At 47.5% G+C, this 23,851-nt stretch overlaps 1 protein-coding gene across 1 annotated transcript in view; it reads left to right on the top strand.

Moving 5' to 3' along the window:
* The window catches only part of TET3 (tet methylcytosine dioxygenase 3), a 127,945-nt gene extending 105,320 nt beyond the window's left edge, over positions 1-22,625 (top strand). Inside the window, exons 6-11 of the mRNA XM_008064379.2 lie at positions 2,577-2,785; positions 4,365-4,515; positions 7,308-7,397; positions 7,837-7,974; positions 13,820-14,156; positions 14,867-22,625. Coding sequence (XP_008062570.1) covers positions 2,577-2,785; positions 4,365-4,515; positions 7,308-7,397; positions 7,837-7,974; positions 13,820-14,156; positions 14,867-16,659 — 2,718 coding nt within the window. The 3' untranslated portion in view covers positions 16,660-22,625. The remainder of the gene's footprint in view (positions 1-2,576; positions 2,786-4,364; positions 4,516-7,307; positions 7,398-7,836; positions 7,975-13,819; positions 14,157-14,866) is intronic.
* Positions 22,626-23,851: the final 1,226 nt, after the last annotated feature.

Genomic DNA, 23,851 nt, shown 5'->3' with positions numbered 1-23,851 from the left:
CCTTGTCTCTACAAAAAATAAAAATAAAAAGAATTAGCTGTATGTGGTCCCAGTTACTCAGGAGGCTGAGGTGAAAGGATCACCCGAGTCTAGGAGGCCAAGGATGTGGGGAGCTGTGATCAGCACCACTCCAGCCTGGGTGACAGAGTGAGAACCAACTCAAAAAATAGTTAATGACAAATTTATGTGTATTTTACCACAATAAAAAAAAGAATGTAGTGCTCACATTTTTGAACAGGAAAATTTCACGTTAAAATCTGGGTTTCCATTTTTCTTGCAAAATTGGAAGAATTAACCATACCGTCCTGGAATTTCCACCAGGCAGCAGCTGATGGCGAGAAGGCCTGGCTTCCCCCTTTTGATGGGCAAACACTTTTCACTTTGTGGTGGCCCACACCTCACCCTGGTCTTGCATCTGGCCTGCTTTCCTCATTTGTATTGCCTGCCTGGCTATCCCTTTTCACCTTTCCCTGTACTGACCCACACATGACCGGGGTCTGTCTGCAGCCCAGCCATCTCTTGGCCTCCAGACCCACTCTCTGGGGCCACCTAGAGCTCACTCATTTGCTCCCGAGGACTTTGGCTTGGTGTGTTCCCAATTACTCCACGGTCAGCCACGCCCACACGGTTTCCTGAGTCGCAGAATGTGGAAATAATTTACAATTCTTCCCTTTTCCTCAGCCCCTGTAGTCAAATGGCCTCAAATCACTTTTCTCCTAAATGTCTCAGGAACCCATTTCTCTTCCTGTTTCCTTACACTGCCTTAGTTCAGCATTTTAACCATTTTTTGCTCGTGACATCAGTGGTGTCCTAGCTGGTTTCCCTGGCTTGCCCTTCTCCCGACTTTCTGCTCCCTATTCTAAAGCATGAAACTATCTCCTGCTCATAGTCCTTCATGGAGCCCCTACCCGAGTCCTCACCCCTCGGCCTAATACTCAGCCCTTCCCAATCTGTCCTCATCCTTCCCCTCCCTAGAGGCCCCCACATTTTATCTGGTCACAGAATTACTCTGCATTCTTTGGTGATTTCCAGCCACTTTATTTCCCAGCTCCCAGATCCCTTTGCCCTACACATCTTTATAAGCCAAGACTGTGCTTGGGGAGTGAATGAGGATCTGGACCTGGCCAGATCCTGAGCAGTAGAGCAGTCAGTGCCCAGAGCCCTTGCCTTTTTTTTCCTAAAGGCTTTGAGATATAAATCACATACTGTACAATTTACTCATTTGAAATATACAACTCAGTGATTTTTGGCATATTATATTTCTTTAAATTGCAATAAAATAAGCCAGGCTCGGTGGCTCAGCCTGTAATCCCGCACTTTGGGAGGTTGAGGTGAGTGGATTGCCTGAGCCTGTGGGTTCGAGACCCGCCTGGGCAACTTGGCGAGGCCTCATCTCTACAGTAAATCAAAAAATTAGCCAGGCGTGGTAGCACGCACCTGTAGTTTCAGTTACTTGGAAGGCTGAGGCGGAAGGATCGCCGGATCCCAGCAGGTTGAGGCTGCGGTGGCCAGAGAGCATGCCACTGCACTCCAGTCTGGGCAACAGAGGGAGACTCCAACTCAAAAAAAAAAATTGCAATAAAATAGGTAAACATAAGATCTAACATTTTGATATTGTTAAGTGTACAGGTCAGTGGCATTAAGCACATTCATATTGTTGTGCAACGACTACCATAGTCTATTTCCAGAACTTTTTCAATGCCCTTTACTGAAACTCTGTACCCATTAACAGCAGCTCCTCATTCCCCACTGCCCCAGCCCCTGATAAGTTCTCATCTGCTTTTTGTTACTCTGTATGTAACTGTTCTAGGTGCCACAAATAAATGGAATCTTAAAATAGTTGGCCTTTTGTGTCTGCCTTATTTCACTTAGCATGTTTTTGGGGTTTATCCATGTTGTCACGTGTCAGAATTTTATTCCTTTTCAAGACTGAATACTCTGTTGTATGTATGCATATTTTATTTATTCATCCATCAGTTGATGGATGCTTGGATTGGAGCTTTTGGCTATTGTGAAAAATGCTATTGTGAATAATGCTGCAGTGAACATGGGTATGCAATAGGATCTGTCTGAGTCCCTGTTATCAATTTCCTTGGGTACATTCCTGGGCATGGAATTAGAGGATCATACAGTAAAACTATGTTTAGCTTTGTGAGAAACTTCAGAACTGTTTTCCACAGTGCCAAGCCCCTTGCTTCGTAACTAAAAATACACAGGTGTCTAGCATTTTCCCTGTAAATGTTTCAGGGCAATGTGTAAAAACCTCAGTATTTTGGCTTGCAGTTTTATCTATGTATTTTTACTTTTAAGCCTAAGTAAGTCACGGGTAACTGAGACTTTGTGGTAATTACTTTTTGTTTCACTCTTTTAAAAAATAACTTTTATGCTTTCTATTCCCGATCATAATGGTCTCTTGCCCCGTGTAGTTGCTGTCTTCAGGGCATGGCACCCCAGGGACACTGCCCTAAAGACCCGCACCCCAGGTCACTGTGGCCAAGGAAGGGAGGTGTGGCACCATGCAGAGGAACACAGGTGCCTGGGTCCTGCGGCTCATAGCACCGCCCTTGCCCCTGCAGGTGATCCGCAGGCACACGCTGGAGGAGAAGCTGCTTTGCCTGGTGCGGCACAGGGCAGGTCACCACTGCCAGAATGCCGTGATCGTCATCCTCATCCTGGCCTGGGAAGGCATCCCCCGTAGCCTCGGAGACACCCTCTACCAAGAGCTCACCGATACCCTCCGGAAGTACGGGAACCCCACCAGCCGGAGATGCGGCCTCAACGATGAGTACGTGGCAGGTGGCAGGGGGCAAGGCTGGGGACAGAGGGATGAGGGTCTCCTTGCAGGGCCCCTAGGGAAGGGTCTGGCCCTCTTCTGGACAGTGTGGTCCCTGAAGAGTTAGGACTGTGGATAAAGAGTGCTCACCCACAGAACTTGACCCTGGCTCAGGAGAGTCTGTTTACTTGGCTCAGCTTCGCTGCTAAGCCCCAGATCTCACTGGCACTAACAACTGTAAAGGAGTAATGTTCCCTTTAGCACAGGACATTAGTGATACTTACAAAAGCTGCCCCATTTTAAAAAGTTAAGGTATGGGGGAGGCAAAAAAAAAAACCCTTTATTAAAAAATTGTGTATTTATTCTTACATGTTTAAACTTCAGTCGTCTTCAAAGTACCCTTTGTTTGACGTAATACACCTGTCAAGACACTTTTTCCACTGCTCAAAACAGTGTTTGAACTCATCAGTTTGGATACCTTTTAGTGCTTCTGCCATTTTTTATTTCATCCCTTGCACATGGGCAAAATGTTTCCCTTTGAGGACTTTTCTCCTGGGTAAACAACAGAAAAAGTATCTCGGGGCAAGATCAGGTGAATAGGAAGGGTGGGGCATGGGGGGGGGTCCTGCCATTTTTGGTAAAAAATTACTGAACATTCATCATGGTGTGGACAGGTGTGCTTGTAAATCAACCATCATGAAATGGGCAAATGCATTGAAAGAATCTCAAAAAAAAAAAATACACTGAAGTTGAATGCAGCCTTTCACAACAACACTAGCTGGTATACCGATGCTGACGGGTTCCTGGAACACTTGCCGGTGGGAAAAGCCTGTACTGCAAGGGGCCTCCAAAAAGAATAGTTCTGGTTTTTGTGGGGGTTCCCCCTCGTATCTAATAAAACTCTTTCTCTTAGAAATAAAGCTTGGAGGTTTTTGACAAATGTTTACTGTCATGTAGCCTCTGCTGTGACAATCAAAATATCCCTCAAGATTTCCCGTCCCCTTTCTAGGCAACCCTTTCCCTAGCCCTTGGCAACCACTAGTCTCGTTTCCTGTCCTTTTCTCATTTCTGTGGATGTATCATAATTTGTTTATCCTTTCTCCAGTTATGGGCATTCGAGTTGTTTCCAGATTTTATTAAGCATTGAATTTTTATATCAGTTTAGCTGCTTAAAGGCCTTTCGGCATCTGGGCTATAGGAAACAGGCATGTTCAAATCCTGATGTTCATATTAGTTCTCTGTTTGTGTGGTCTGTGTTGGAGCTGATTAAGACATTAGTCAATGAAGAATGTAAACGTATGGATTTTTCCCAGATTTTTTCCCCTGTATCTCAAACAATCTTTTGTTGCTTTTCCCAACAAAAGACTCTGGGTTACACCTGTGGGATGGGGTAGGGGCAGAACAGGCTGCTTAAAGCTGGCTTTCTATTCAAGGAAATTTGAGGAAGGTGTTGGGGTGGGGAAGGATGAGTCCCAGTTGCTGGGAGGCTGGTGGGTGCCAAACCTCAGCAGCACCACTCCTTGAAAGAGGAGGAAGATTCCAGAACAAGAAATAATGCAACTGTATGCTTAACCTGTGATGTATATTGCAGCCGGACCTGCGCTTGCCAAGGCAAAGACCCTAACACCTGTGGTGCCTCCTTCTCCTTTGGCTGTTCCTGGAGCATGTACTTCAATGGCTGCAAATATGCTCGGAGCAAGACACCTCGCAAGTTCCGCCTTGCTGGGGACAATCCCAAAGAGGTGAGCAGAGCTGGACAAGGACTCTTCCTCCCACTCTTTTTCAACTGGCATCCTTAGCAGTCCAGTAGGAGGTAGGACTGGTACACCATTACACAGAAGCACAGAGAAAGTGGAACTTGCTTTACTTTTTACAAAAACTGACCTTATCTTGCTGTGGATGGAGGGATTTGGGGTGTGTAGAGGGCACAGAATGTGAAAAATTAGACTTACAAGTTGAATGCTTCAGATAATTCCGGTTTAAACAATCTCTTTAAGGTAACTATTCTGAGCATTTAAGGTGTATATTAAAATTCCTTATCAGAATTTGACCTTCTCAAAGGGTCATTTATTCCCTTCATTCTTCCCAGGACATCCTTCTGGATATGGGAGGTACAGCAGTGTGTGGACCACCCTCTGGGTCTCTGCTGGGCTTCCCTAAGTCACCCTGCCTGGCTCCTAGGAAGACACTTCTAGGCAGTTGTGTGGGCTTTTACTGTCTCCAGACTGGGGAGCTGGCCTGGTCCCTAGACTGGAATTCACAATGTGGCCTCTAGGCATGGGGTCTCCTCTCTGTAGGCTCCTTACCAGGACTTCACCCACAGAGCCTTCCTCATCCCCATGACCACAGGCCAAGGCTTCACTCAGGCCATAGGAGCTGGGAGCATCAACTCAGGCCATCCCCACTGCCTCCCTGTTCTGTTGTCCATGTTGCAAAGGCCCACCTGAGAGATGGTCTCCACTCAGAGTTTCAAATGCAAAGGAGGCACGAGCCTGCCGGGGCTTTCCATCATTTCACCTCCCTCTTGCCTGAGTTCCTGAGGGGTGGGTACTTGGTTCTGTTTGCCAGGATCCAGGCAAACACCTTGATCTCAGTCTCAACCTGACAGACCTCTCCAAGCTCCTAGAACTGGAAGGGCTTCCCCCTTTCCCATGGGGCAGGGATATCCCTTGGGAATATCTTCTCTATACCAAAGCTCGTGTCAACTTTGATTCTCTGACTTCCAAGCTTTGCTCTTCATAAGTGAAAGGAAGCATTTCCCAATTTAGAACTCTTTTTTTCCCCAAAAACCTGGCTATTAGAGTATTGTTTGAGTTTGAAAAAGTCTAATTTGATATTAGGCTTTTATTTATGTTAGGGTCTACCCCTTGCCTAGCCCCGTGAAGTAGCGAATGCAGTTGCTTTAATGAAAAAAGGAGCTCCAAGGTCCCCAGGACCTCAGAACTACCAAGAGTGAAAAGACATTGGTTTAGTTTTTCACACTTACTTTCCCTGTTCTAGCATTTTGCTGACTAGTGTGCTGAACACCTCACAGGTATCTCAAATCATTTCATGTCCCGCCCCCTCACTTCACTGGTGAGGCAAATGGCTTGCTCAAGGACACATGGCTAGTTAATGGTGAAGGCAGAATTTAAACCCATGCCTATGTTTCTCCAGAGATCACAAGTCTCATCCCTTGTTGTGCTGGCTTCAGGCCCACTGGGCTGGTAACAGACTCTGAACAACAGCCAGAGAGGTGACCTGGCCCCACTAGCCCAGCCTGGTTTGGTTGGGAGAGGTTGGTTGCTCTGGCCACCCCACTGAATGGACAACTGAGTCATTGGTCTCCAGCTTCCATTTATTTTTTTTTCCTTCTCTTTTTTTTTTCTTTTGAGTGAGGGTCTCCCTCTGTTGCCCAGGCTAGAGTACAATGGCATGATCACAGCTCACCTCAGCCTCGACCTCCTGGGTTCAGGCAGTCCTTCCACCTCAGCTGCCCAATTAGCTGGGACTACCACACTGACTAATTTTTTTGTTCTTTGGAGAGACAAGGCTACCCATGTATCCTAGACTGTTCTCGAACTCCTGTGCTCAAGCAATCCTCCCACCCGGCCTCCTAAAGTGCTGAGATTATAGGCGTGAGCCCCACCATCTTCCATTTCTAACTCTGAGTACTTGGGCCTTTTTCTCTCTTATTGCCTCCTGCTTTTTTCTTTATAAACCCTTTGTGCCTGGGAGCCCTGACAACTCCTACTTGCTCCCCTCAGAGAGCTAGAGAGTGGCTGTGAACGCCTGAAATTCTCTGCCAGATGTACCCAGGGAACTATGGCTCTGCCTAGAGCAGCGTTGTCCAGTGGAAGTTTCTGTGATGATGATGGACACATTCTCTGCTGTTTGGACAGGAGCACATGTAGCTGTTGAACTTTTGAAATGTGGTTAGTGCAGCTGAGGTACTGAATTTGTAGTTTTATTTGATTCTAATTAAGATCAGTCTGTATTTCAGTAGCTACACCTGGTGTGTGAACGACACACTGTGTGGTGCAGGTTGAGTGGCTGGAGCTTTGAGGCTTGTCTGTGTACCTGGCTTACAACAGGCTCGAGCCAGATTGGCTGTGGAATTTCTAGCACAGGTCGTGTTTGCCTTTATTTTCCTATCTGTAATGTTGGAGGAAGGATTCATACATTGCTCATGGTTTTTTCACACCCACTATGCTGCACTTATGATTTAGGATGTTAGGCACTCTAAAGTAAGAACCTTTTTTAGGTGTTCTGGGCTGACCTGGGCTGGATCCTAAAGGAGCAGTAGCTTAGGGGTCAAGATAACTGAACCTTCGGGCAGTAGCCTTTTCTCGGAGCTTCAGTGTCCCCAGTTCTAAAACGAATATGGCATCATACTCCTCCCAGAAGGCGTGCTGTAAAGACATGCAGTGACCTCTCACTCCCGACCTTCTCAGCGACACCAGACGATGGTTCTAGAATGGTGGTCCGTTTCCAGGGGGCAGAGTTTGCCGGGTATGCGTGCTCTGGATGTATGTGATTGTTCTACTCTCCACAGGAAGAAGTGCTCCGGAAGAGTTTCCAGGACCTGGCTACTGAAGTTGCCCCCCTGTACAAGCGGCTGGCCCCTCAGGCCTATCAGAACCAGGTACTGGACCCTGGGCCTTTCTCCACCCGCATGTCATCCACATCTCTGCCCAGGCTTCCAGAAGTAAAGCGATGATGCAGTTACTTGATGAGACCCCTTTTTTATAGCAACCCAGCTGCATCCTACACCATCTCTCCTCTATCCCTGGTCTTCATTCCCCTTCCTCTGGTAACTGTCTTCTTCCTGTGCTCTGATTTCTACTGGTGAGGCCCAAATTTCTCTCCCCTGTTCCCCCTGCATCTCCCAGACCAGACAAGGGGGACTTGAGATAACCCAGAAGGAAGTAATTCCTACAGGGTCCTAAAAGTAACTTTTTTGGAGCTTGGACTTCTCAGCCAGAAAACCTCCCTTCTGCAGTCAAGACCCGACCTCCTCAGGTACAGAATCAGGGCCACTTACCTCAGGTCACCTGAGCAGCCCTCCTTGTTCATCCACACAGGTAACCAATGAGGAAATAGCGATCGACTGCCGCCTAGGGCTGAAGGAAGGGCGACCCTTCGCGGGGGTCACCGCCTGCATGGACTTCTGTGCCCACGCCCACAAGGACCAGCATAACCTCTACAATGGGTGCACCGTGGTAAGGAAGTCTGTGCAGAAGGGTGGGCTCAGAATAGGGAGGTATATGCAAACAGAATTTCCAGAACTCTGGGAGGTATGCTGCCGTACGGCTTTCTCCTGCCCACTTCTCAGAATGAACAGACAAGGCTGGCTCTGTGTCTGTGTCTTAGGTGGCTGCTGTAGAATGCAGCCCCTTGGGCACCTTGAGTCACCACTTATCTAAACACATGGCTCCAGGTGTCTCTGGGCACTTGTATTTAAATCCAAACAAACCCTTGATGCATTCATTGTTCAAATGTATGTTGAGTACCAGCTATTCCCAGGCACTGCTCTAGGCACTGGGAAGTCCAGTAGACAAAGTCCCTGCCCAAGTATGTGATGTGATGTCCTGTAGCAATGAAGGCCATGAGGAAGAGATGAAGTAGGTAAAGGATAAAACGACAGGAGATGCTCTTTTCAGTGAGAGGCCTCTCTGAGGAAGGGACACATGAGTGCCTGAGAGAACAAGGGAGCAAATGTCTGAGGGTTGAGTGCTTTGGGCAGAGGGACCAGTACAGGCAAAGGCTCTGGAGTGGGAGTAGCTGGATATGTTTAGGAATCGATGGGAAGGGAGTAAGCTGGAGGAAGAGGGAGAATGAGATCAGAGCAGCAGGCAGGGACCAGATGACAGGGAGTCTCAAGGGCCAGGGAAGGGCTGTAGGTTTTGCTCTGAGTGTGGCGGGAAGCTGCCGGAGGGCTTTTTAGCTGGACAGGGGTAAGATGGCATTATAAAGCTAAAAGCACTTTCTTGCTGCCGCAGGTAGAAGATGAAGTATGTCATGGGTGGGGGTGGGGCCGATGGGTGAGAATATGCAGAAGGAGGCCATTTTTGGCAGTTGTTCAGGCTGAAGGGGGCAGGGCTTTGGCAGGAATGGGGAGTAATGGGACAGATGTTGTTGAGGGGGACAGCTGTGAGGATTTGCTGATGGACTGGATGTGGGATGTGAGAGAGAAGACTTGAGGACCACTCCAAGGTTTTTTGCTTGAGCAACGGGGCAAGTGTTGGTAGCATTTATTGTGATGTAGAATAACCAGAGAAGACCAGGTGTGGGGGTGGAAAATCAAGTACTCTGTTTTGAGATGCCTACTAGATAGGCAGGTGTAGATGTGGAGTAGGCAGGGGAGAGGGAGGGCCTGGTGAGCTCATAGTTAGAGCTGCAAGGCTGGGACGATCACCAAGGGAGTGAGTGTTGATGGAAAAGAGGAGAGCACATTCATCGGGAGAGGGGCTCCCAGATTCCAGTTGTAGCTCCTGTCCCCTGGGGATTGATGGCCATACCTTGGGATTCTATTTCTCCACCTTGTCTCCCATTCCCGTGTCCAAGACTGAGGAGCAAGATGGGGTGGGCTCCTGCCTACACTCTGTTGTGATGGTTTCTAGCTGAAATATACCAAAAGAGCAGGCCCTCTGAGGTTGGAGATGCAGGGAAGGAGGAGGAGGGGAGACAAGAGAGAGCAAAAGCACAGTGAGGTGATTGGGATCCCAGAGCTTCTGGGGTCTGAGGTGAAAATAATATTTTTTCCAAAATGAAAAGTATTATTTTTTTCTAATTAAACAGTAACTACTCATGGTTATTTTTTTAAAAAGTAAATGACATAAAAAAGATTGCTTGAAGTCTATCTCATAGTGATAACCACATATAGCAGTTTGCTGACCATCCATTCAGACACCCAAATGTGTGTGTGAGGTATGGCTATATGAAATTTTACACAAATAGGGTCACATTATATATACATGTGGTGCTGTGACCTGCTTTTCTTAACTCAAGCTTTCTGTGTCAGTGGATTTAGACTTTGTTTTCTGAGACTGTATGGATGTGTATGGCTCTGCCATCATTTATTTAACCATCCCTCTATCAATGGACAGTAAGTGCTTTCAGACATGGGGAGGGACCGTTCTTACCACCTTTGCATGCAGTGGTGCAGTATCCTCCTTGAGACTGCGTTTACATTTGTATATACAGGCTTAGAGTGCTAATTCTCCTGCTTCCTTAGCAACACTGGCTTTTGTTGATCTTTTTAGTCTTTGCCCGCCTGAGTGGCAAACATGATCTCATTTTAACTGTTTCTTTTATTATTAGAGAGGTTACACATCTTTTCCTAGTTTTCCTGCCTGTTTTAATTTCATCTTTGTGAATATCCTGTTTTTATCCTTTGCTTATTATTTTTTCCATTTTTGATTTTTTATATAAGTCGGAGTCTCACTCTGTCACCCAGGCTGGGTACAGTGGCCCGCTCACAGCCACTACAACCTTGACCTTGCTGGGCTCAGGCAATCCTTCCGTTTCAGGCTTCCAAGTAGCTGGAACTACCACATCCAGCTAATTTGTTGATTTATTGTAGAGACAAGGTCTCACCATGTTGCCCAGGCTGGTCTCAGACCTGTGTGCTCAGGCAATCCTCTCACATCTGTCTCTCAAAACACTGGAACTTGTGAGCCACTGTACCCTACCTGCTTATTATTATTATTATTTAATTCAGGATAGCCATATCTTTTGAAATTTGTATGGTGCCTTTGGTATGTTATGGATGGAAATGTGGTTTCTGCCATATTTCATTTTTTGCATTTTACCTTTGGTCTGTTGGTTATATAGCAATGGATCTGAGAGAATGGTAGGAAGTTGGACTGATGGCCTATTCAATCCAGAAAGTACAGGAGGCTGATTAGAACATAAGAGTTTGAAGACTCACTCATGCTCTGGGAAGAAACAAGATAGGTAGAGCATGACACCAAAGGAGGAACTCTAAGTGAAAGAGTTAATAAAGTTGGTGCCATGAAAGCATAAAGTTTCTGGCACCAGCTGGGCTGAGTGTGGTGTCTCATGCCTGTAATCCCAGCACTTTGGGAGGCTGAGGCAAGAGGATTGCCTGAGCCCAGGGGTTTGAGACCAACTTGGCAAGACCTCGTGATAGCATGCCTGTAGCCCCAGATACTTGGGAGGCTGAAGTGGAAGGATTACCTGGGCCCAACAGGTCAAGGCTGCAGTATCCATGAGCGTGCCATTGCCCTTCAGCCTGAGCAACAGAGTGAGACTCTAACTTAAGGTAGGAGGATTGCTTTTGAGCCCAGGAGTTCAAGGCCAGCATGGACAACATAGCAAGACCTTATCACTACAAAAAGTAAAAAGTTAGCTGGACATGGTGGCATGCACCTGTAGTCTTAGCTACTCAGAAGGCTGAGGCAGGAGGATGGCTTGAGCCCAGTAGTTGAGATTGCAGTGAGCTATGATCATGCCACTGCACTCCAGCCTGGGCAACAGAGTGAGACCCTGTCTCAAAAGTAATGATGATAGACCAGATGCAGTGGCTCATGCCTATAATCCCATCACTTTGGGAGACCAAGTGTTAAAGTCAACCCTGGGAAACATAGTGAGACCCTGTCTCTACATCAAAAAAAGAAAAAATTGCTAACGATGGCTAGTAACACACAGAGCTCCAACCACTACAATGTTTGTAACAAGTGGCAAAGGAATGATATCTTAATATACAAAGATGACTTTTTATAAATGATAAAAAATAGTGTTGCATAAAAAATGGGCAAAAGGCCAGGCTCGGTGTCTCAACCTGTAATCCCACACCTTGGGAGGCTGAGGTGAGTGGATTGCCTGAGCCTGCGGGTTTGAGACCCGCCTGGGCAACTTGGTGAGACCTCATCTCTACAATAAATCAAAAATTAGCCAGGGGTGGTCGCGCGTGCCTGTAGTTCCGGCTACTTGGAAGGCTGAGGCGGAAGGATCGCCAGAGCCCAGCAGGCCAAAGCTGCGGTGGCCGGGAGTGGCCGCTGCACTCCAGTCTGGGCGACAGAGTGAGACTCCAACTCAAAAAAAAAAAAAAAAATGGGCAAAAGGCATAAAATCACAAAAGAAGGAATTCAACTAAAGAGTTGTGAAGTATACCAACGATGTGTTTTTAATCAGGTGTGATAAGACTTGCAGACCTGAAGATGTCTGTCATGAAGGAAGAAGTTTATATCTACCATCCCTAGAGACTGGAGGCATGGCATACTCCATAGGGGCCACATGGGGAAGCCCTGAGATTGGTTAGGAGACAGAAGAGGAAAAGAGGACAGTATGATCGAGTCTTTATTAGTGGTTTCCTATTTATTTGTTTTGTTTTGTTTTGGTTTGGTTTTTTCCAGGAAGGAATGGGCGAGGCAGGGTAGGTACACTGAATACTTTTAAGATTAGATAGTTTAAATAATTTGGGCAAGCTCTAAGCTGTGGGGATGGTTCCAGTATCTGGCACTGGGGTGATTTAGGGCACAGGGAAGATTGCCTTGGTGTGTGAGTTTGATAAAGAAGATGCCTGGGGGTGTGGGCTCAGGATTGGTTGGTTCATATATAAAAAATTTACTTTTAGGGAGCCTTTGCAGTCTCCTACCCTGGGAGGGGCAGTCTCTTGGGAATCAAGACCCCCAAATGCCAGAGCATCAAAAATATACAAAATAAGAAAGTATAGTCAATACAAGAGTGAAGAGTAAACATGAGAAAAAGCAAACCTTGTTGAAAAATGTACACCAATGAGGTACATTTTAATAATACATTGAAATAAATTAATGGGAAAATTAATAGGCAAAATTTAGGAAAGTTGAAACTCACATTCTGCTTGTTTGAGTGGAAAACGGCATCATGGCTGGGCGCAGTGATTCATGCCTATAGTCCCAGCGCTTTGGGAGGCCAAGGTGAGAGAATTGCCTGAGCCCACAGGTTCAAGACTAGCCTGGGCAACTTGGCGAGACCTCATCTCTACAATAAATCAAAACATTAGCCAGGCATGGTGGCGCATGCCTGTAGTTCCAGCTACTTGAAGGGCTGAGGTGAAAAGATCGCCTGAGTCCAGCAGGTCAACGCTGGGGTGACCGTGAGCATGCCACTGCACTCTGGCTGGACTATAGAATGAGACTCCAACTCAAAAAAAACAACAAAACAAAACTGATTCATTTTGGAGGGCAGTTTGGCAATAAGTGGCAGTTCTGCTTCACAACATTTATTTTAAGGAATTAAGTATCTTTGAAAATTTAGCTAAAAGGGTATTTCAGAAAGAATTGTTTATGGTAGGGAACAATTGGTAACAAATTGATGTTTGATAATAAGATTAAATAAACTAACACATTGATACAGTAGAGTAATATGCTACTCTTAAATCATATTGGGAGAGAATATCTAATGCACAAGAAAACATACTATGTTAAGAAAAAAATGAAGTTATTACATAACTGTACACAGAATATTCTATTGAAATACCAAAAAAGTAATCGTGCACCTGTCTATGCACATATGACCCTAATATTTACAGTGATTATTTCTGGGTGATGGGATTATGGAGATGGTTTTTACTTCCTTTTTGCTTGCCTAAATTTTTCACAAACAGCACAAAGAGATGTTAGTAATATATGTATATATTTTAAGAGCAAAAAGAGGACGAGTGTTCGGGACAAGGAGGAAAATGGTGGAAGGGCCAAGGCTCCACTGGGTGCCATGAAGCAGTGGCAACAATTCTGTATCCGAGGGCGGAGCAGGCCTCCACGTCCTGACCTGGCCCCCTGCAGTCATCTCATCCCCTCTCAGCCCTATTAGAATCACATGAGATAATGTGCTTTGAAAGCTGAAAAGCAGACTGAGAGTGTTGGTGATACTGTTACTCTAGGATCCAAGATAAAGGTGCTTTTCAGAAACTCTCCAAAGTGGTAGAGAACATTCAAGCCAGGCAGGTGGGTGGTCTTGGTTCTGCATGAGGAAAGACAAGGTCATGTTGGAGTGCTCAGACCCTTCCCTTCTAGCACTCAGTCCCCCAGCCCCCATGTCCTCTCTCCCTGCTTTGGGCAGGTCTGCACCCTCACTAAGGAAGACAATCGCTGTGTGGGCAAGATTCCCGAGGATGAGCAGCTGCACGTTCTCCCTCTGTACAAGATGGCCAGCACGGATGAGTTTGGCAGCGAGGAGAACCAGAATGCCAAGGTGGGCAGCGGGGCCATCCAGGTGCTCACCGCTTTCCCCCGCGAGGTCCGACGCCTGCCTGAGCCTGCCAAGTCTTGTCGCCAGCGGCAGCTGGAAGCTAGAAAGGCGGCAGCCGAGAAGAAGAAGATGCAGAAGGAGAAACTGAGCACTCCAGAGAAGATCAAGCAGGAGGCCCTGGAGCTGGCGGGTGTCCCGACTGACCCAGGTGTGTGGCATTGGCGCTGTCCTCATGGGGGCTCAAACTCCTCCACCCCAGCCCCCCTGCCTCATCACACTAGTAACTGGAACCTCTGCTTAATTGTATCAATCAGCAAGTTATCTGCAGCAACCCCAGGACGCCAAACTTGATAGGAGGCCCTTAGGAAAGCAAGTACAAAGGACTTGTCCACAGGGAACTGAGCTCGGTAGAGGAGAGGCACATCCCTGAGCTTGCTCCTCTCAAGAGTCTGAGGCGAGCAGCATTGCTTCAGGGCATGTGGGTGTGCAGTGGGGATGGTAAGGCTTGTGATGTGCAAGGGACAATTGCCATCAGGCATCTGAGCGCTCATTCTTCTGACCCTGATCCCTGCAGTGATCCTGATGAGGTATGGAGGGGGTGGTGGTGCTTCAGTGAGAACTTCTGGAGTTGGCCAGGGCAAGGCAAGGAGAAGGGGCTGTGGACTCCACATGAGCTGCTTCCCACCAGGTCTCCTCCTTCCAGTGGGGCTGGGGCCTGTGCTGTGCCAGTACCCAGGGTTGGGGGCAAGCCCAGGTCCTGGCTTGAGCATGCCTCAGCTCCTCACCAGTCCTGTCTATCCCAAAAGAGGAAATGTCTCGGGGAAAGGGGGGGGGGTCTGTCCCCAGTCTGCTGCCGAGGGCCTCTCCAGGCCATGGTGTTTTGGGCTCCTTCACTGTGTTGCTTTCTATTTCCCCCAGGCCTGTCTCTGAAAGGTGGGTTGTCCCAGCAAGGCCTGAAGCCCTCCCTCAAGGTGGAGCCCCAGAACCACTTCAGCTCCTTCAAGTACAGCGGCAACGCAGTGGTGGAGAGCTACTCAGTGCTGGGCAACTGCCGGCCCTCTGACCCCTACAGCATGAATAGCGTGTATTCCTACCACTCCTACTATGCACAGCCCAGCCTGACCTCTGTCAACGGCTTCCACTCCAAGTATGCTCTTCCGTCGTTTGGCTACTATGGCTTTCCATCCAGCAACCCGGTCTTCCCCTCCCAGTTCCTGGGTCCTGGTGCCTGGGGGCACAGTGGCAGCAATAGCAGTTTTGAGAAGAAGCCAGACCTCCATGCTCTGCACAACAGCCTAAGCCCGGCCTACGGTGGTGCTGAGTTTGCCGAGCTGCCCAGCCAGACTGTTCCCACGGATGCCCACCACCCCACTCCTCACCACCAGCAGCCTGCTTATCCAGGCCCCAAGGAGTATCTGCTTCCCAAGGCCCCCCAGATCCACCCGGTGTCCAGGGACCCCTCTCCCTTTGTTCAGAGCTCCAATTGCTACAACAGATCCATCAAGCAAGAGCCAGTCGACCCCTTGATCCAGGCTGAATCTGTACCCAGAGACATGGGTAAGATGGGCAAAACACCTTTGCCAGAGGCATCTCAGAATGGAGGCCCCAGTCACCTATGGGGACAGTACGCAGGAGGCCCAAGGATGTCCCCCAAGAGGACTAACAGTATGGGCAGCAGCTGGGGTGTGTTCCCTTCTGGGGAGAGCCCTGCCATTGTCCCCGACAAGCTCAGCTCCTTTGGGGCCGGCTGCCTGACTCCTTCCCACTTCCCAGATGGCCAGTGGGGGCTGTTCCCCGGTGAGGGGCAACCATCGACTCCCCATCCTGGAGGACAACTGCGAGGCAAACCGTGGAGCCCCTGCAAGTTTGGGAACAGTGCCTCAGCCCTGGCTGGGTCCAGCCTGTCTGAGAAACCGTGGGGACTAGGGGTGGGGGATTTCAACTCGGCCCTGAAAGGTGGCCCCGGGTTCCAAGACAAGCTGTGGCACCCCATGAAAGGGGAGGAGGGAAGGATCCCAACCCCCGGGGCCAGTCAGCTGGACAAAGCCTGGCAGTCCTTCGGCATGCCCCTGGGTTCCAGCGAGAAGCTGTTTGGGGCCCTGAAGTCTGAGGAAAAGCTGTGGGATCCCTTTGGCCTGGAGGAGGGGTCCGCCGAGGAGGCCTCCAGCAAGGGGGTGGTGAGGGAGGAGAAGAGCAGCGGGGGCAGTGGTGGTGCCGAGGAGGAGGAGGAGGAGCTGTGGTCGGATAGCGAACACAACTTCCTAGACGAAAACATCGGCGGCGTGGCCGTGGCCCCTGCTCACGGCTCCATCCTCATCGAGTGTGCCCGGCGGGAGCTGCATGCCACCACACCACTCAAGAAGCCCAACCGCTGCCACCCCACCCGCATCTCGCTGGTCTTCTACCAGCACAAGAACCTCAACCAGCCCAACCACGGGCTGGCCCTCTGGGAAGCCAAGATGAAGCAGCTGGCAGAGAGGGCGCGGGCACGGCAGGAGGAGGCCGCCCGGCTGGGCCTGGGACAGCAGGAGGCCAAGCTCTACGGGAAGAAGCGCAAGTGGGGAGGCGCCATGGTCGCCGAGCCCCAGCAGAAGGAGAAGAAGGGGGTTGTCCCCACCCGGCAGGCGCTGGCCGTGCCCACGGACTCCGCGGTCACCGTGTCCTCCTACGCCTACACGAAGGTCACTGGCCCCTACAGCCGCTGGATCTAGGTGCCAGGGAGCCAGCGTACCTCAGCGTCGGGCCCAGCCCGAGCTGCCTCTGTGGTGCTTTTGCCCTCACTCCTGGGGGCGGGTTGGGGGTGCAAAAGTGTTTTTATCTATATATACATATATGGATATGCATATCATATATATGTATTTATGGTCCAAACCTCAGAACTGACCCGCCCCTCCCTTCCCCCTACTTCCCCAGCACTTTGAAGAAGAAACTACGGCTGTCGGGTGATTTTTCCGTGATCTTAATATTTATATCTCCAAGTTGTTTTTTTCCCCCTTGTTTGGGGGGCTTTTATTTTCTCTTTGTTTTTAAAAACTCTATCCTTGTATATCACAATAATGGAAAGAAAGTTTATAGTGTCCTTTCACAAAGGAGTAGTTTTAAATTCCATTTAAAATGTGTATTTATTGGATTTTTTTAAAGCGACAATAGTAATGGTAAAGGATTGGCAGGAAAGGCCAGCAGTGCTCGTCCCTGCCTGGCGAGCCCAGCCTCTCAGGCGCTGGCAAGGCCCTCTCAGCCATCTGCCCCTCACGAGCCAAGTACGGATTGTAGCCACCCAGTCCCTCCCTCCTGACAGCTACCCCTTCCCTTTGAGGAAGGGAGCCCTCAGGACAGCCTCTGTCCTCTTGGTAGGATGGGAGAATTGCAGAAAAAAGCATCTGGGGTCCCTTTTCCAGTCACCGGCTTGGAGTCGAGGGGCAGATGCACCCCAGGCCAGGCCCTGAGACGCTGGCATAGATTTCCCCAGAAACCAGGTTGGAAGTAGATGGCTTCAAGCTTTGCTAGTCTCCACACTGAATCCTCTCTGTCCGTTAAGTCACATGATGTCATGGTTCCCTAGGCAGCACCTCACGATGGAGCGGGAGTTGCGAGGCTCTTAAGGGCCGCGTCCACCACGTTGCCAAGCTGATGAATACTGGGCTGAAGGAATGTGTCTTAGTGGCAGTTGTTAAAGATGCCCCAAAGTCTATGCTGATACTGAAAAAGGGCTACTGTATCTTCAAAAACAGGAAGTTGAACCAAGCTGTGAAAAGCCAGCGGTGCTCTGGGCATGGTGCTGTGCAGAGTCTGGTGCTGTAGTGTGGTGCTGGGACTTTCTTGACTCTTGGGCAGGTCGCATCCTGCGGGAGCTCAGCAAACCAGTGTAACAGCAGTTCACACATCTACCCTTATCCTGGATTTCCACATTGGACAATGGTGCATGCCTCACACCTGAGCCCACCCCTCCAAGCTATGGGGGGGGGGGGGGCTACACTTAATTTTAAAGTGCAAGAGTCAAACGTTTTCAGCAGGTTGCTGTGATTTTCCTCCCTAATTGGTGCCATTTCTCCACTTGATCATTTTCTTTATTACTTCCTTCCCTCTCCGCCCACTTTAACATACCTGTTCTAAAATTCTGGTGCATTCATTTGGTTCTTTGAAGTGAGAATGTGGTGCTTAATTTTTGTGACATTGGTGAGAGAGGCTGGGCCTGACAGGTGGAAGCAACACTCATCTACAGCAAGTCAGACTTCTTGGAGTGTTGGTTTTTCCTGTGGTATTAGCAGAAATAATATCAAGCTACCCACATGGGTGTGCGTGGTGAATGGGGGGCTTTATCAGGACACACAGAGGGAAATATGGCCACACAGTGAATGACCACCAAGTCCTGAGTTTAACATCAGAATTGTCTGTTGAGCAGTTGTGTTCAGCTGTGGGTCTTCATCAACTGAGTTTAACAATCAGATGACAGTGCTAAAGGCAAGTTCCTGAACTTCCAGGTGCCTTGTGTAAGAGCTGAGAGCTGACCCGCTGGGTGTTGACTGTAGCTGTTTGGAAGCACTGGCGGATGGTCGCTGTAAGATGTCCTTGAGCATTTATGTGGTCTGGTTTTAACTGTAAATAGTGAAAGATTTTTTTAAGCACTTTTGCCTAGATTTAAGCAGCAACTTGAAAAAAAAAAAGTATGTTTTAACATGTAATTGTGGGAGAAATTGTAAATAGTAGCTGAATATTTAACGTGCTTTGTCTATCCTCCACTTTTACCATATTCTGTAAAGTTGCATTTATTTTACAGGACAAAAATGAAATATTATTGCTTTTGAAATAAATACCCAAGAGCTTATCAGGATTTAGAATTATTCAGAACTCAGATTTATAGGAAAATCTCTGACCTTCAGTTTGACAAGCTAAAGGAAGCAGAGTCTTTCATGAGCATGCTAATTTTCTAGTTTTGAGGGAAAAAAAATTGGGTCCTTTAAATGCTATTTTGCTTATCGCATCAGTACTTTTATGCAGGTCTCATTTGACTCCGTGCTTAGGTAGTTGCGGGGGTGCCTTGAAAACTTCATTTTAAATGATCTTAAGCAAGAAATACACTATTTTGCAAAACATTTGGAGAATGTGACCGTCTGTATGACCCGTGAAGCCCCAGGTTGGCTGTTGGTTTGGAAGGTCCCTAGTGTAACCCAGGTGATTCTGATACTTGGCATGTGTGAATCTTCCTGATGTATGTTCAATATACTCCTCCCCTCATCGTCCTCTGCTAGCAAAGCCATTAGATGAAAGGAGAAACCAATACAAGCTAAAAGCATGCGACATCTGTCCCCCCAGCCCAAACAGCCTTGGTTTGTAAGTTTCTAGATCAGGAAGCCGGCTGCTGAGAGGCGAGTCAAGAGGCAGTCTCCATTGGATGTTCCCACTCCCCTCAGAATGGCGTTTTGAGAGTTAGGTGGTGCTGTTGCCGTGCTCAAGCCCCTGCTGATTTGTACACACTACATGTATAACCTACCTCAAATCTCAGTCATTGAAATTAGCATGCTTTAGACTTATATTTAAAAAGTAACTATGCACAGCTCTTTAATCCCCCCTTGCTGCTGAAGGTTTCTTAAAGAGAAAAATCAAATTTTTATTTTTTACTGGCACTATCATTTTTTAAATCCTAAAGATGATTAACAGACATTTTTATCATGAGAAGAAAAATAAAGCCATTGCAACTGAAGAACCTAACAGCATGACAGAGTTTTAAGAGTAATTCTAAGCAACAGAAAACGATGGAGTCTTATAGTCATCTCCCCAGTGTACCCTGTCCACGGACACCATCCACATGCAGTGCAAATATTTGTTTCCTGTTTTGCTTTGTTTGATTTTCCCTGCCTGTTGTGTGCAAGGGAAGTACTTGCAGAGTTCTGTGCTAAGAGGTTTTCAAAACTAAAAATCACTTCGCAGCAGATTCTCACAAAATAACTGGTGCTAGCTCAAGAAACCATTAACTGTCAGAGATCTTGACTAAAGGTGTTGCATGGATCTGGGGGGCTTTTTCGTTTTTGTTGTTGGGTCTGGTTTTTTCAGGGCCTGAGTTTCCCACACCCCAGCTTCATGATGGGTACTGCTTTGCCTTCTCACCAAGATGACAGTGGTGTGCGTGGAAAGAGATGATACCCTCCCCCCTTGGTCCTTCCACCAGCCTCTTTTGGAAACAATAGTTTGCAGAGCAAGGGATTTTTAAAGTGCTAAAGCAAGGGAAGGAGTAGCAGAGCTTAACTGCTTTGTATCAAGCAGCAGTAAATGTGTGAGGATGGTTGGCAATGTGTAGACGATACCTGATTTCACTGAGAGAAATCCGACCAGACTTGTTTCTCGAAGGGTAATCAATGCGAGATCTCAAACCAAGGCAAAGCTGGTGGAAAATTATACGATATCCCCGATGTGCCTCAACCAGTATCTCTTTCCTTTTGTTACTGAAGTGTGTTTTATGGACTAGGAAGCATTTCTATGAATTGAAATAGTCTAAATAAAATGGTGCTACGGTGTTTTAATGTGACTGTCCCAGATCCTGTCTTGCTGAGGTGCTATCAACGTTCTGAAACCACAACCAACCAAAAACAAGGTGGGCTCCAGTCTCTCTTGGCTTTTCCCTCCCCTCCTCTGGTGCTGTCTTAGACCTGTTTACCGTGCTGTAATCTGCTCTGAGCAGTGTTTGTCTTGTTTTGTTTTTCTTCCCTTGGCCAAACAGCAAGTCAAGAAGGCAGCTAGCTCCCTTACGGTAGATGGGAGTGGGACTGCCTGGCTTGGCAGGTGCTTTAGTTTCACACCTGTCGTCTCAGGCTCGATGAGAGAGAGGGTTTGGGGGTTTGTTTCTGCGTTGTTTTGTTTTGTTTTCTTGAGGAAGGAGAGTTGGGCACTCTTGCCTCTTCCAGCATGACAGGCATTCTCCTAGCCAGGGACACTGATTTTCCTCCTGCTGCCTGGGGTGCTAAGCGGACATCTCTGGGAGTCCCGAGGGAGCTTCTTCCTCACCGGGCACTGGCTGGGACCAAGGTGGGCAGGGGCTTCACTTCCTTGCGCCTCACAGCCTTTGACCCAATGTTGCTTCTGCCTCTTTTTGGTCACCCCGCGTGTTCTGACTAAAGGAAGGATCTTTCTTAGCTCACTCGATGCCACTGAGGCTGCTTTTTAGTTGGTGCTAATCTAAATTTCTTCTTGGGTCCACAGAAGTTGATGTTTTAAAAACTCAACAGGAAGCTCCATTATGTGTCATCCACTGTCACAATAACTTTTTGTTAAATACCTCAAAAACAGGACATTGTGACAACTTCAGTAAAGTAGATTCCATTAGGGTCTGATATACCTGCAGGTTGTCTTTTCGATGATGTGCTTGACCTTGAAAAATCTGGGGTCATTTTGTTTTTCCTTCTTCAGCAGTTAGCATGGCAGGACGCCTAAAAGGAAGGAGTGTGGTTGACTTTATTTCGTTTCCTTTTTAAGTTTTGCTTTTGAATAAGATGTGAATTTCCTATGCCCATCTCACTGAGCTTTCTCAGTCGTCATCGCTGTCATTTGAAATGACTCAAAACCCGGTTTTATCAGCCAGCTGCGTCTGCTGTAGAACATGGCCAACTTCAACATACCTTGGACCAAAACAACATTTTGAAGGTGCATACCCCTAGCGTAGGTCACACAGTCCCACGCCCATGCGTGCGTAGAGTCTTTCCCACCAGTGCAGGGCGCCTCTCTGGTGCTCCCAACCCTTCTCCCGCTGAGCTGTCGGCAAGAGCAGAGCAATAGGCTTCTCCCCTGAGCAGAGACCGCAGCACAGAGATGCAAGGTCGAAAGTTGCTTTTTGCCACAGAATCAGCGAGCGATTTGGCCTACTTCCTCATTTGCTTCTCTTCTGATATCAGGGATGCTTTGTGTAGTGGTATCGTTTGCTCCCTCTTCTCATTTTGACAACCCATCATTCAGGAGTAACTCATCACTCTTCTCATGGGGACTTAAATTACTCATTGGCTTCTTTGAACAGTCCAAATTTTATTGGTTTCTAATGCCTTTTTATTTTCAGGGGGAAAAGGGGGGAGAAAAACAGGAGTGATGTCATTTCTTTTTTATGTATTCCAATTAGAGACAAGGGCAAGTCGAATAGTGGCATATTGATACATTAGACTAAGTCTAGAATCCCTGTAGCTTTTCGATGCGTTTTATTTCTATCTCTTTGAATTCCTGTTTGGTTACTTGGCTTCCAATGGAGGTGAACTTAACAACCATACTTGAATATTCCGTCTTGACTTTGTAAACTGTGGCTACTTGAAATGAAGTTTATCTGGGGTTGATGGATGAATGGTAGAATTTTGCAATGTCTCAAGGCAATAGGATGTGTATTATTAAACTGTAGATATTCTTAGTACAGTAAATTTATGCTGATAATTTTATTTTGTATAATTTTTACCTTTTTGTTAATATTTCTCCTTCCACTTTATTGGTTTGCCTCCTGAGCTACCCCTCCTTAACCTCCCTTCTCCCCCAGTGTTTCAGTAAATTTAATTTAGGGTGCCTAGAAATTGCAAGTATGTATCCTTTTTTGATTTGTATTTTATTATAATTTACACAAACAACTGGGTTTGTGAACTGTATTACTCCTGGTATCTTTAAAATATTGTGGGTGTTTTAATAAATTTTATATTTATTTTTTGCACTCAAATTCAGTGTGGATCCTTTTTCTCCCCCTTGAACCAGAGCTAGATTGAGACATGTCGGGTGTCCTGTAACCTCCCCCTTCCTCTGTGAGTTGCAGATGCATGGACGAAGCCTCACTGATAGCAGCGGTAGAACCTGTCCTTATCCACGCTGCCACCTGGGTAAAGAAATGTTCAAAGGTTGTTGAAACTGGGTATAAAGTGGGGGAGTAGCAATGGCCTTTTTCTCATCTGTGTTTCTCCTTTTATTTTCTTTCCCTTTTATCTTTTTGTCATTCCACCAAGAGATGGTCCCCTCCCACTAAAACTAACTTCCGATATGGTGTTTGCTAAAAGATGGCCAAGTCCTGCTCAGTTTTGATGACTTAAATGCCAAGCCTAGTAGAGAGGGGTGGAATCCTGGATTCTGCTGTCCTTGGAGGAATGGTTTCCCATAGAGTTCCATGCCTGGAACTTTTTGAGTTGAAGTCTCACTCTGTCACCCAGACTGGAGTGCAGTGGCATGCTCAGAGACTGCAGCCTCGACCTGCTGGACTCAGGTGGTCCTTCCGCCTCAGTCTTCCAAGTAACTGGAACTACAGGCGTGCACCACCACGCCCAGCTAATTTTTTTATTTATTGTAGAGACGAGGTCTCGCCATGTTGCCTGGAATGATCTTGAACCCATGGGCTCAGACAATCTTCTTGCCTCTGCCTCCCAAAGTACTGTGATTACAGGCATGAGCCACCATGCTTGGCTGGAGCTTTCTTCTTTAACTCAGATCACCAGTCCTGGTGGTGGCTGTTCTTGAAAAGAGAACATGAACTGAGGAAGAAGAGAGAAGGGTAAATGGGCAGGGAAGCCATCGGCTCCTGATTCCTCTTTCCCCTTACTGGAAACACTGACTGAAATTGATCCAATGTCTCTGAGAGACAACCAACCCAGTGATCAATAAAGACTTGAGCGATATCCCAGCATCCCATTAGGTCCCTCTAGACAGGAATGCTCATCTCTGAGGACATTGAATGAAAACCCCAGGACCTAATGTGGGCCAGGTGACAGGCTTGGAAGTTCTCATCTCCCTTTTGCTTTCCCTGCAGAGGAACCCTCTGGAAGTGACTTGGCACACCTGACTACCCAGGGATCCTCACACATATTTGTATATTTTACAAGAGTGGGACTCTATTGTGTCCTAGAATCTGTTTCCTTCCTCTTTGTGTTGTAAGATCTAATTTGCCCCCTTTCCTGAGCC

Source organism: Carlito syrichta, unplaced genomic scaffold, assembly GCF_000164805.1.
Source record: "Carlito syrichta isolate Samal-C Ts95f unplaced genomic scaffold, Tarsius_syrichta-2.0.1 Scaffold307324, whole genome shotgun sequence".
Taxonomy (NCBI): Eukaryota; Metazoa; Chordata; class Mammalia; order Primates; family Tarsiidae; genus Carlito; species Carlito syrichta.
Note: the sequence above shows the minus strand (reverse complement) of the source record. Positions and strands in the feature narration are given on the sequence as shown.